The sequence below is a fragment of the Plecotus auritus genome, assembly GCF_963455305.1.
Source record: "Plecotus auritus genome assembly, chromosome: 7".
Classification (NCBI taxonomy): Eukaryota; Metazoa; Chordata; class Mammalia; order Chiroptera; family Vespertilionidae; genus Plecotus; species Plecotus auritus.
This window is the reverse complement of record NC_137774.1, coordinates 109,627,438-109,641,898: the sequence shown is the minus strand read 5'-3', so window position 1 is coordinate 109,641,898 and position 14,461 is coordinate 109,627,438. Positions and strand designations below refer to the sequence as shown.

At 41.0% G+C, this 14,461-nt stretch overlaps 1 protein-coding gene across 2 annotated transcripts in view; it reads left to right on the top strand.

Annotated features, from left to right (window-relative positions):
• The window catches only part of CAMK4 (calcium/calmodulin dependent protein kinase IV), a 164,476-nt gene extending 150,015 nt beyond the window's left edge, over positions 1–14,461 (top strand). For both annotated transcript variants that reach the window (XM_080680965.1, XM_080680966.1), the window contains exons 9-12: positions 2,821–2,896; positions 7,176–7,302; positions 11,939–12,091; positions 13,114–14,461. In XM_080680965.1, the coding sequence (XP_080537091.1) occupies positions 2,821–2,896; positions 7,176–7,302; positions 11,939–12,091; positions 13,114–13,551 (794 nt within the window). In that variant the 3' untranslated portion in view covers positions 13,552–14,461. The remainder of the gene's footprint in view (positions 1–2,820; positions 2,897–7,175; positions 7,303–11,938; positions 12,092–13,113) is intronic.

Below are 14,461 nucleotides of genomic sequence, written 5' to 3'. Positions count from 1 at the left end.
AAATTTTAAAAAGAGGTGCGGCCTCTGTGCTCTTATCTTAAAAAAAAAAAGATATAGAGAAATATCTCACAGTTCACGTGTGATATTTTTTTCATCTCCCTCCTCCACTTTGTTGGTTTGTTTTGGCAATGAGTTGAGAAAATATATGAAGGACATCCAGATGTGCTTAAAAAGGTGGGCTATCTGATGCCTTTTCTTGAACTAAGTTGGAAGTAGTCAACCATTTCTCACTCTAAGAAAATCACAGGTATGTAGAATCCCCTGCAAGGACATTTGATCCCTGGGATACTTGAATCTCGGGTGTGCCAGACCCTGAACTTCATTCTAGAAAAGTTTTTGGCTCTTGGAAAGGTTTCAGATAGATTACAAGAGTATGTTCTGCTGGCTCTGAAGTCAAGGTCACATTAATTAGTAATTGTAAACATTTAAAGGATAGAATGAATGGTATCTAATTGTGTCTAGGTGTTTAGAGTTTCTTTTACCGAAATTTTATATTATGATTAATAAATATTATAAATTCCTTTTTAAAAAAATCTTAAGAGAAATGTATTATGGAGGACAAACACATTCTATATTCCTTTTGTCTCTGAGCCTCGTGATGGAAAGTTTAGCTTGTCATACCACAAGTTCACGTGCATTACAACATAATGCCTTACAAGGAGATGAATTGTCTCTGGAAAGTGAGGTTGTACCCAGTTCTATGAAGGGAGATAATACCATGGCAGTTAAGAATGCTAGATGCCCTATAAAGTGGATTCAAAGAGAATTTTGTTCCATGGTATTCACTTTATTGGAGGCTGTTGGCCTGGGAGCTATGAAGAATGGCCAGCAAAAGCATCTGACCTTTGCGACAGCGTGCTGACCTCTAAACAGCACAGGATGGGAGGGTTGATTTCACTGGCGCCAACAAGAGAGGTGCCCACAGAGCAGCACACACAGAAGGCGCTCTGGCAGGAGGGAGGGAGTGTAGCAGGCTCCATGGGTAGAGTGCTGTCCGCTCCTCTTGCTTGAACTGTCAGTGACTCTCCCTTTACCAGCATCGCAGTGGCTTGCAGGCTAAAACTCAAAGTAAACTTGGAAATAGCCAGTCCAATTCACTCAGATCTGAAAGGTTGAAACCAAGACCCAGAAACTGTAAAGACTCTGCCCACCCTATTCCTGTCTGAACTGCAGTGTGGGGCTTGGTAGCCCTTCACGGCTGGGAAGACCTGTGCATGCATTTCAGTTCCCAGACTGAACAGCTCTCAGAGGCAAAGACAGACGTAGGAGCCCTCATGAGAGTGGCAGCCTAACTTGACTTTCCTATGAATTATGATGAGCAAAGCATTTGTGAATGGGAATTCAGCGTTGGGGCTATTGGGGTCCAAAGGAACCGTCTGTGGGGTACAGATGGTTCTGGGAAATGAAAGCTAACCTGGCTGGCAGAGTGAATGGTGTTGGCATGGAGCATGCATTTTCCTTAGTTATGTTAATTGAATCTTGAAAGGGAAGTTTTCTAGGAATAATTTGCCTATGCATGAGAACTACTTGGCCACAGATATGATTCCTTAATGGGTGCATCTTGCTGACTTGCTGCTGAAAGTGCTGTAATGCACACCATTTCACCATACAAGCTCTTCATCTTCTATGTCGCATGGAACACAGGTTCTACAGGAATGAGAAGATCCTGATTGGGAAAGGATGGGGAGAAGGGGGTAGCATGGGAATGTGTCAGTGGAATAGCCACTGTGTTTCTTCCTGAGTCCCAAGTTAAATCCAGAGTCCCATGCAGACAGCTCACTTTGGCAGTATGGCATTTCCAGCCTACAGGGACAGGGGGTCCCGTTCACTTGCTCTCCTGTCCCCAGCGGGAAGGAGGCACGTGGTGCCCCCATCCCCATGGCCTCCCTCAAGGAGCTCTCGGCATTCATCAATCAGCTCCTTCATTGGGGACCCCACTGACACCTACAGCACTTTTGTTTAAAATAAAAAAGGCTACTCTGGGCTGTAGTTCTGAGCCTTATTTCTGCATAGACAGTAGGCTTCTGGCATCTTTTCTTCCTTTGTTAGTAAGGCAAACCAACACCACCTGCAATCCACGGGGCTTGGATTCAGTTAACTCTCCGTTTTCACGGCTCCAAAGTAATAAAAACATTAAAGAGCTCTTCACAATTCTGTACTAAGGGCTGTGTTGTGGTTGAGAACGCCTTCCTCTTTCACAATGTGGGCAGGGTTAATAGGAGCAGCCCCATTGTACTCAGAGAAGTCCTCCTTTCTCAGTTCATAGTCCCAAACTCACTGGGACAGCTGTTCTCTGTAGTTCTCAACACCATCTGGGGCCTATGCCAGGGCCCGCCCAGCTCCTGTTCCAACCTTTCAGCACTAGTGACTTTTCATTCCTTCCCACTGTTTACCCGGCCTCTGGCCTGTACACTGTCAAACACACACTCATGAACACCCGTGCTCCAAACAGATCGAGCTTTCAAGGTAGCATAATTGTGCCTGTTTCCCTTACTATGCCAAACTTTTTTTCTTTCCTTTCTGTGTACAAAGCTCCCTTTGAAGTAAAGGATCTTTTGTAGCAGAAACAGAGCTCTGCATGATGTGGAATATTAAAACTAACAGCTTTCTCTTTATGCACTCCAAAGACAGTCGATAATCTCTCCCACAAACATAGACGTAAGAATTTGTAGCCTTCTACTTTGGTTTGGGGAGAGAAGATTGGTTATAAAACTCTCTGAAGTTTATGTTGATGAATTCATTTCTTCCCCTTTGCTTATTATTAAAATGTAAGTGTTGAATTTAAACTCCAATTTAACACAATTTTTGCTCTTCCTGCAGCACCTGAAATTCTTAGAGGCTGCGCCTACGGACCTGAGGTGGACATGTGGTCTGTAGGGATAATCACCTACATCCTGTAAGTGAAGAAAAGCAATCTTCATGCAAACTGTCTGCCTTTACTATAATATTTGCTAGGTACTCACCGTCCTCATAAAAAGCAAGATTACTTTTTGACGTTTTGTGATTTTCTACAACATACTAAACATACTTAGTGATATAATTTTCTGAAATTGAGCATTGCTTTTTATTTTGTAATTTTCTCAGGGCCAGTACTCCTGTCCAGGGCTTTCAGTGTCTCATTCTGCTATGCAATGCAGAGTAGATTTGGGGAACAATTCCTTAATTGGTGATAATAATGTATGTGAAACTCATGTTAATTTATTTTAAATGCTGTTATTTTACCTATTTGCATCTTGTCAAAATAATTAGGGTATTAGTCCTTTTTAAAGGGCAAATAAATATTTAATCTCTTAAGCAACCCCAAACTGGGACATTTCCCATCAGAAATGTCTTAAATGCATTTTAGCTATCAATTTTATTTCCTTTCTCTGTTAGGTTCTCAAGGACCTCGAGTTTAATACTGTAAACTCAGAGAAACATTAGGTAGAAAAAAAATGGGCTAAATCTCTCACTCTCTGGTATCCCCAATTCCATTCTTGAGCTCCTTCTATTAATAAACAAGAGGTTTTGGGAAACTTGCCAAAGAGATGATGGAATTGCAGATGAATACAGGGGAAATAAGAAAGAATGATAGAAGAGTGAAGAATATGCCTACAACAGCAACAAAGCAAGATATCAATGAGTTCCAGAATTTAATTCAAAGCAAGCAGATTTGGTTGCCATTTAAAGGATACTGCAAGGTTAATTGTTAGAACCTATAATATTAAATTCTGTAAAGGGTTTTTAGAGAGTGTAAAAGAAAGTATATTGTCAGGTCAGCCTGCCATAACAAAATACCACAGACTAGGTGGCTTAAGCACAGAAATTTATTCTCACAGTTCTGGAGGCTGGAAGTCCAAGATTAAGGTGCCAGTACGTCGAGTTCTGGTGAGAGTTTTCTCCCTGACTTATAGATAAACACCTTCTCACTGTGTCCTCACATAGCGGAGAGAGGAAGCTACCTCTTTGGTGTCTCTTCTTAATATGGTACTTATCCCATCATGACTTCCCACCCTCATGATCACCTCTAACCCTGATTTCCTACCAAAAGCCTCATCTCCAAATCCCATCATGTTGGTTAGAGCTTTAATACATGAATTGGAAAGGGGACACAATTCAGTTAACGGAAGAAAGAGGGCTTTGTTTTGTTTTGTTTTTAATTTGATAGTGATCTTAGAAATTGCAGTGTTTCGGTAATATGGCTAGGCCTGGGGTGACTGGGGTCAGACCCCCAACCAAATTATTCAACTCTGAGCATAGACATTGGTCAGTAGCTAAGACAAAAGGGTCAACAAGGTACCCATAAGTAGCCAGAGGCTATTATGTGATGTCCAAAGATATTTCCTGAATGCATTGAAGCTTCAGAAGATTTGGAGAGGTAGAGACCATGTTTTTTCTTATGAAAGTTGAAAAGTGTTAGGTAATTTCTGTTTGTCACACTAAGTTCTTAATTCATTAACATGAATTCCTAAGACCACATGATAGAATTCCTAAATTCCTTCAGCTTATATTTGAGATCACTTTTATACTGGGAAAGAATATTGTCTCCTGAATTATGGAGGTGACATTAAGTGAAACACTGAACTACACAAATAATGATTCACATTTGCCCCCAAAATGTAACTATGCCCACCCAGTTACGATTTCATGTTGAAATGTTATGGGAGGGGTTAAAGCATTAAGGATGTATAAGAACTCAGAGAGATGGAAGTAGGAAAATAAGTTGCAGTCACCCTGAAAAAATGAAATGACTATAACTCCGTGGTACGGTCACTGACAAGGAGAAATGAAGAGTAAAATCTGTGCTCATTTGAGACACATCTTATAGCCCTGAAAATAATTTTAAATGTCCTTTTCCCTAGTTACTTGATTAATAGGTGTTGGTTGAAAGTAAGGGCAGGAACCTCCAGAATGAAAATAAGATTGCTGCTTACAATGAATATCCCTTAATTCTGGTCTAACTCCTGTCAGCCTGGGGGCCTTTATTTTTTACGTGCCCCAGGCATGAAATAGCTCTGGCCACCCACACAGGCATCAAGCTAGGATGAACCAAGGACTGTACGTCTGCTTGGCCCCTGACTGATGTAAGAGCAACACCACCCATCGGGTGTCTCCTTGCTCATTGCCAGGGGGCCCGGGGACTTTTCATGTATTCTGTAGCTCATTAATAATTGGTGAAGTCTACCTGGGGGGGCTCACTGGCACATTTTCTCCAGTGAACTGTGCCCTTGGACCTGTGCATCTCCTTTGTTACCATTGAAAGTTCCACCGGGCCATTTTGTGTTATGACCTTGCTATTTCCAAGGATGACAGTAGACTGGAAATGAAGGCCATGTTGTTGTTTCTCACAGGAATTCTGGTCCTTCTATCTTTTACAACTAAACTCTTGTCCCCACAGACAAAAACAACTACTACAATGCCGAGGTCAGAGTCAGAATCAGATTAATGTCAGAGATTCAAACTCTCTGTTGGCTTTCAACACTGCAGTTCTGCCCAATGGCTTGGAGCTATGGCCATGACCTATACATTCACACATCAGGCCAGTGTAATCGTAACACCCTCCTAAATGGTCCTTGTCGGCAGTCTAATTTTCCCATTTCTGAAGGGTTTCTGACTCGTGTGTGCGTGCGCGTGTATGTAGGTGTGCACTCTGCTGTGTGTCACATTTCTTTCAATTTTGGCTGACATGACATACACTTTTTACCTCTGTCACCAATGCACACAGGCTGACATGACATACACTTTTTACCTCTGTCACCAATGCACGCAATTGCTGACATGAATGAAATGAAAGAAAGGCATTTGAGTACTGTACATCCTGAACTGTCATTTTTCTCTCTAGATTTCCAGGAAGAAAAACACAAGCTAAACTAAACCTGGAAAGTTGGCTAATTTCTCCATGACTAACCAACAGGCTATTTTTCTAGGGTTGTGAGGGCACAGGAGGGCCAGGTAAGGCTGGGCTGCCTCCTTGTCAAGGTGTGGACAAGCGCTCCCTTCTCGCCTTAGGCTGAAGTTGGATCCTCTGTGTGGGCACTGCAGTGGGAGAGGGTGCGTGCATGGCCTAGGCCACAGCACCCCTGACCTTGCCTTTGCCTGGCTGCTCCTGAATATTTGAAAAAGACAAAGACTTTCCCAAAGGGATGTTCCCAGAGCAAAAGGTCGTGTGGAATTGTTTCTTCTTAGAAACCCACTATGTTGGGATGTAAAACATTTTGTGCTCTGCACCAACCTGGCCAGGAAGAATTTGGGGAAATCGTTTTTAACTTATTCATGCTTCCCCCCTTCTTTGCCCCATTCTCTGTCAAATGCAACACATGCCCTGGCAGGGACTTTTTTTATAGTTTCCTTTTGGTTCCTGGTGATTTCAGAACCTTCACCATCTAGAAACAGTAGAGGCTTCGTGGTCCTGGACCTGGAGCTCACTTTTCCTCTCTCTATCTCTGTGGGATGCCACAGGTGGTTCTCCATTTCTTTTCTCCCACTTCCTCTATTCATTTCTTTTTCAGACCCTGCTGTGGAAAATGAGCGGGAACATAGTGAAATGTCTGTAAGATGTACAACAGTGAGGGTCTCATACAAGGTGGAGGAGATTCTGTGCTGCTCATTTATCTGTTCACTGTATGAAGTTTCAAAAGGCCATTCTCCAACAGTAATTTTAGCTCCTGTCTTTGTTCACTCTGAAATCCAAATTGGAATGCAATGGAAATATAATGCTTATTTATATGTAGGAATTCAGTGAATAGGGCTGAGTAAAAATGACTGAAAAATCTTTTCTTCCCACCTTTAAATCTCTTTATTCTCTAAATCCTAATTCTTCCACTTTGTAATAAACCGGAACTCTAATCAATCTCTATATTCTCCAATCCTGGTGAAAAAATTTATGGAGAATCATAAGCATAATGCCTATAATAATGTTAGCTATTGTCATTGGTGCTTTGTGTCATAATTACTAATATTAGTATAACTGTTCTTAGAAATCCTAAATTGGTTTTGTATCTATTCCTATCTCCTGACAACATGATTGTGTGTTTACAAACTCAAAAGAGACAAGGCGATTTCATACCTGTGCTGAGTAGACTTGCATTCATAACAGGAAGCTGTGAGAAAGAACAATCTTGAATTTCTGCAAAAATATTGGTGAAAGATACTTAAGTTTTAAAAGACATTTTATTCTCTATCTTTTGTCTCTCTAGGCTTTGTGGATTTGAGCCATTCTATGATGAAAGAGGTGATCAGTTCATGTTCAGGAGAATTCTGAATTGTGAATATTACTTTATCTCCCCCTGGTGGGATGAAGTATCTCTAAATGCCAAGGACTTGGTAAGTGTGATCAAAACAAAACAAAACAAAATAAAATCCCTCACATTCATTTTTAGCTTATTAATGGGCAGTGTCATTTGCCCCTCTTAATATCTTATTTCTTTATAATTATATTTTTAATAAAACAACGCAAGCTAATAAATTTTCTTTATACATAATGAAAAATAGTTATGTTTGACTCATCATCAGCTGAGTTATCACAGATTATAAATTACTACAGTATTAATTATCGTTTCCCACTTAGTCAATGTGGAGCCTTGCTTATGAAGGTAGATGTGCTGGGTGAATCTAAACATAATTTACACAGAAGAATTCTGTTTGAACATGGCTGGCTATTACCTAGATTTGGTTGTATTTCAATTAAAACATTTTTTCTTGAAATGTTTAAACTTATTAAAATATCCTGATACTAACACAAGTCCCACCATGCATCATTGACATTGTAAATAAGTTACACTGTACTAACAGTGCATTTTGTTTGCTTTTTATTGTTGTTGGCTTGATTTATTTTGCTTGTCACTTAGGCTTATATTGAAGTTTGTTTGCATTCAGGAAATGAATGGGGAGATGGCCCACCAGTTCTAAAATAAAGAGGATACTAACATGTAATTAAACATTTACCATCAATCCTCTAGAAAAAAAATTATGCAGAAATTACTAAAAGCTGACTTTTGAATCACAGTGATTAGATCTCCAAGGGATCTAAGATAACTTCCTCTCATTTTTAAAAATAATATATTTTTTTATTGATTTCAGAGTGGAAAGATGAGGGAGAGATAAAAACATCAGTGATCAGAGAGAATCATTGATTGGCTGCCTCCTGCACGCCCCACACTGGGGATCAAGCCCCACAACTTGGGCATATGCCCTGAATGGGAATCGAACCATACTTCCTGGTTCATAGATCGATGCTCAACCACTGAGCAACATGGGCCAGGTGCTTCCCTCATTTTTAAGATGAATGTGTTAAAGCCCAGAGAAATGAAATGACTGTCCAAGGTCACATAGTTTCCTAGCAAAAAGTCATTGTCAGGAACTAAAGAATTAGGTTTCCAGACCCCTCATCCAAAGCTTTTTCCCCTCCATTTTCTCTTTAACATCCACGTTCTTTCATGAGGCAGATCCCCTATAGGCCATGACTTTTCCAGTGTGCCTAGGCAGCGAGGGAGTATGTGTCGCGTGTGGATGTGTCATCCCAACTTTGCCCTCAAGTCAGGCCCCACACTCCTAAACATCTCTTGAATCCATCCACTTCTCTCCATCGCCACCACCACTGTCCAACCCACGCTCCAATCTCTCCCAGTGGACCACTGTCACAACCTCCTGTCTGATCTTCCTGCCTTTTCTCATGACCCTCTCTACACAGGATCCACAGGTATGGTCTTACAAATAAATCACATCATGGCAAGTCTCTTAGGATAAAGCCAAGCTCTATAACAAGATCTACTCACATCGCCTGGTCTGGAGCCTGTCTCTCGTGCCACTGATTTCCCATCACTCTCCTTTGGTCTCTGCACTCCAGTGCACCAGACTTCCAGTCCCTGGTCCATGTAGCTCTGGATTCGGACCATTGTTCTCTCTTCTGCCTTGTAATGTTCTTTCCTCCATTCCTCCCCTCTCTTCCTCCCCACCATCACACACACACACACACACACACACACACACACACACACACACACACCCCTCTTGCAGGGGTAACACTTATCTTCAAACCTTAGCTGTCATTTGACATCCTCTGGGAGGCTTAGTCTGCCCCCAATTAGCAGTCCCTCCTCCTCCCTTTGCTAAATTATTCTTTTGCCCTTAAACTTCCTCTTTCATGATAGTCACCACTTATATTTGCTTGTGCAAAAGCCTTCCTTAAACTTTGGAAGAGGATGGATCTTAGTGACATATGGACATGTAATACAGACTATAAACGTTTACTGAATGAAACAATGAATCGGGACAGGGACCATTGGTTTTTAAAAGTTGGACACAGCTGGATTCAAGTGCCCCCTTCCTCACAACCTAAAGGTATAGCCTTGGGCTTGTTATATAACCTGTCTATGATTTAGTTTTCTTATCTGGAATGACACTGGTACCTATCTCTAGATTGTTGGGAGACTTAAAGGATATAATACATGGTAAGTAACGCCCACCAACTCAATAATAATTCCTTTACTTAGCCCTCCTTCCATATTTTTTATCCCTTCTAAAATTAAATGCATAAGAACGTTAGTTAACAGTGATATTTCTTAAATTAACTAAATTCTGTTAGTCAATAAATTTATAAAGCTTCAGAACTAAAGGAATCCTAAATCTGTACTTACTAGCAGAACCCACATCTGTCTGTCTTCAACAGAGGCAACAGTGCCAATGAGGGGGGAGTCAGATTGTAAGGGGGCTCTAGGATATTTGTAAGGTTTGGATTTGAAACCTGGATCTCTCTGACCTTCTGCAAGTTTCTTAACAATATAGTGCTTCAGTATATTCAAATGTAAAGATTAATGCTGGTATATGTAAATTTCCAGTACCTATTGTCTTTCAATAAATTCTTTGTATTTTCATGAGGAGGAGAATGGTAATCATGAGGAAGAGGGAAACGATAATTGGAAAATGGGAGGAAAATATCTAATTGTCAAGGATATTGTTAAAGATTAGGTGTAATTTAGATAAAAAGTATTATGTTCACCTGTTCAACAGATGATAGCTATGACTACTATCAGATTTTCATTTATTGCTGTGCATTCGTTTTCTTAATCACCTGTACCTCCCTCCACCTCTTCCCAGATTTTAAGCCTAAGCAGTATCATGTCTTTGCCCTCTACAAATTCAGTGTCTTTACCCCAAACACACATTTCTTTGCGTATTTTACAGAAAAGCAAAAGGAGAAGTGGATATTTATACTTCATTTGACATGCTGCATGATTTTGATAGCCTGTGTTCAGTTCTTCTTAATTATTAGAGTTAGAAAAGACCTCAGGCCTTAAATCATTCAAAGTTCCTCATTTTCCACCTGAGTAGACCAAAGGTTAGAGAAGTTGACTGCCTGGGAGGCACTACTGTGTAGTGACCACAAGATGAACTCTGAGGTAGCACAGACCTGAGTTTGAATACACTTTCCACCAATTACAAGTTGACCTTAGACCAGTCACTAAATCTTTCTGAGCTTCCTTCCATCCCTCCTTTATGAACTGATAAGTTATGCAAAGGATTATATGCGTTTTTAAAAATAAATAAATATGTGTGTGTGTGTGTGTGTGTGTGTGTGTGTGAATTCAACAGATGATAGCCATGACTACTATCAGATTTTCATACACACACACACACACACACACACACACACACACACACACACTAGAGGCCTGGTGCACAAAAATTCGTGCACTCGAGGCAGGGGTCCCTCAGCCCGTCCTGCACCCTCTCGCAGTCTGGGAGCCCTCGGGGGATGTCCAACTGACGGCTTAGGTCTGCTCCCGGTAGGCTGCTGCGGAGGCGGGAGAGGCTTCTGCCACTGCCGCTGTGCTCGCCAGCCATGAGCCCGGCTTTTTTATTATATAGGATGAATGGATTTACAAAGGAAATGAGGTCATGTAACAAAAGGGCCCAGGAGAGTGTCCATCAGCACTCAATTCACAGTAGGTCTTTGTCTAGGGCAGCCGTGGGCAAACTACGGCCTGCAGGCCGGATCCGGCCCGTTCGGCTGTTCTATCCGGCCCGCGGAGCCAAAAGAACGGAGGGTTCTCTTGCTCTCCCCTCCGCTCCTTTACTTTGAATTTATATTAGTTCACACAAACACTCCATCCACGCTTTTGTTCCGGCCCTCCGGTCCAGTTTAAGAACCCATTGTGGCCCTCGAGTCAAAAAGTTTGCCCACCCCTGGTCTAGGGTCACAGGAAGTAGGGCTTAGACATGCCTTCTGACTTCAAATAGTCTCTGACTCATTCCAGATCCCCCCCTTCTTAGCCTTATTTGAGTTGTTGATCTTCCTGGCAATTTATTGTCTGCTCTTTCTCAGGAGCAGGGATAAACCTCCCAGAATGGGCTGCCATGGCAGAATTCACTTTTTAAAACAAAGCATGTCCCCAAGCCACTGATACCTTACTTTGATTCTAAATAGGCTTTTACCCCTGCACTCTGCTTATTTCTTCAAGTATCCCCAAAGGATTAGAGAGAACCGTAAATGTATGCATTGTGGCATAATCATAAAGGCTATGATACTATCCCATTTTTGTCACTTAATCCCCACAGAATGAATGATCATGAGAGAATGATTCCATCTTCACTGAGACGTATTAGAAGTTCTGAATTCTAAGTGATGTGAAGTGCAGCCTGGTATTATTCAGATGCCGGTTCTCCTTGAAAGCGCTTTCACTCCACAGGCCAGCCAGGACCTGTTTCTTTGTCCTCTGTTGGAAAGTCTTCTCACAGTCTGGGCTCTCAGGTGGCATACACCACTGTCTTTTCACTCCCTCAGCTACTGCTGCCTGAAGCCATTCTTACCCATGGTGGCCTCTGATAGCTTAAAAAAAATTTTTTTTTAAGTATATTCAGTGGTGATGCTAAGGAAACAGAATCAGACCTAGAAGTTCATAAGCTGAGGGGCAAGCCCAAGTCACCATAAAAATCTCCTTATGGCTCTTTATCACTTCAGGTCAGGAAATTAATTGTTTTGGATCCTAAGAAACGGCTGACTACCTTCCAAGCTCTCCAGCACCCATGGGTCACAGGTAAAGCAGCCAATTTTGTACACATGGATACTGCTCAAAAGAAGCTCCAAGAATTCAATGCCCGACGCAAGCTTAAGGTAAGATGGCATTTGATTTGTTTGTTTTAAAGATGTCTCCCTTATCTTGAACTATCAAAGACAATTCCACCATTCTTCATCTAATACTATTTCCTGCGGTAACAGAAAAATCCTGCCTTGAGATCCCAACCGTGCTGGCATAAAGCCACTTACAGTCTTAAATTATCCGTGATAGTAATTTACTGTTAACTAAAGGAAATGTGTTGTATATTGTATATCACTGCTTCTCATTTACTTAAAGCTGACCTGCTTAAATGGCATTGTTTAGGAAACTGATACTTATTCAGAAAGTTGTCTTCTTCCTTGAATATGTGAATATTGGGAAACAATCTTTAAAAACTATGTTTTATAATATACATAAATAATTAGCATATTTGGTAAAAATTTTAAAAATTCAAATGATATAGAAAATTATCCAGAGAAATATATCTTTTTTATAAGGCATATGTGTAATAGAGAAAATAGCTTTTCTTTTATATATTGGTGTTTAGGACCAGCTATATATACAAGGATTTTAGAGAATAGCTGGGGGCAAAAAATGGTGCCTCTACTCAGACATCACTTATAGGCCAATACTAAATAAACCTGAAGGGTTTCATGGTTAAACTAATTTAAAATACTCTGGATTAAATAACCTTAACTTAACTCGGTATTTCTCAAATAAATCTGACCATGGAACTCTTTTATCCCTATAACCTCTATTATAATACATCTATGGAACCAATGTTTCATGAAACAAATACTTCGGGAAACACACTCTAAAATTTTTGAAAACTGTACAAACACATTTACTCAGGTTTTCAATTGTCCAGATAATTAAATACACAGACCGGTTTGGGATTAAAGAGATTTTTCTGTTATTTTTCCAAATGAGTTTTCATATAACAATCTTGGTATAATAATATTTTGAAAGATTGAACACTAACATAAAAAGCAAACTTCCTAAATGCAAAGTAGAGATTGGGCTCTAGTTTGGGATTTTCAGTGGCGGTGACACCTGACCCTTCTCTGTTTCCAATCAGGCAGCAGTGAAGGCCGTGGTGGCCTCCTCCCGGCTGGGCAGTGCCAGCAGCAGCCATGGCAGCATTCAGGAGAACCAGAAGGCCAGCCGAGAGCCATCTCCAATACAGGATGTCAGTGAAGCTGTTGAAGCTGTTCCAGAACAGAAAGTTAAAAAAGATGGGGCCCAATTGGCAGCTGAGATGGCAGAGGCTGAGCTGATGAAGATATGGGCTCCAGAAGAAGATCAAGATGCTGATACAAATGATGTTGAGGCCAACATGATGGTGCCCGAGTCACAAGAGGATGGGATAGAGGTGGCTGACCCAGAAGTAGAGGAGAGTCCAGCAGAGGAGCAGCTGAACATTGTGGAGGAAGAAGTAGACCCTCAAGAAGAGCAAGAAGAGCCTGCTCTGGGATTTGGAGCTGAGCAGAATGATGTGGTCCTGCCAGAGCACTAAGCTGGCTTCTTTCCAATCGGGAAGCCAACTCCTGGTACTTTATACATTTCGTTCTTCAGCAAGGAAGGTGTGGAAGCATGATGTGCGCTATAGTGATTCTGTTTTTGAGGTGCAAAAAAATACATATATATCGGTTGGTAATCCTAACTTCAATGCATGTGACTGCTTTATGAAAAATAATGTTTTCTATGGTATGTAATGGATACTTAATACCAATGAGAGTTAAATTTGAAATTATAAGTGAACACAACATTTAAAAACATGCATTTTCAGGGACCAGTAGCACACATTTGAAGTAAATATTAACAACTGGTTTTTGCTTTGAAAACCTAACCATCCAGTACCCTTTGGATTTCTTCACAAGGCAGTCATCTCTTTGGGCTGTTCTTCAGCCAGTATTAGGTAGTGCTCTAAGATGTATTTCTATGACATTCACATTTTACTTATCATCAGTGTGTTTAAAGTGTTTACAAGGAGATGGTTCTACTTTATAGTTGTATGGCATGTGCAAAAAAACCCACAACAGTAAGAAACTGAAGCATCCTTTAAGGGCCATGAAGCCATATGCTCCAAAGCTTGTGTAGAGAATGCTTTTTTATTTTATCCTTAGTTATATATTCTATATTACTAATAACCAAAAATATTCTATCATACAATTGCTCCATTTTACAATCCTAGGGAAAGTATTTTACCAATTCATCCTTCATTGCTATCTAATGAGATGTCCTTCTCATGGACAACACTTAGGGAGGGAGTGAAAAATTTTAGGGAAGCCCTAACTGGTTTGGCTCAGTAGATGGAGTGTCAGCCTGCGGACTGAAGGTTCCCAGGTTCACTTGGTCCCAGGTTTGATTCCGGTCAAGGGCGCATGCCTGGGTTGCAGGCTGGGTCCCCGATAGGGGGGTCGTGC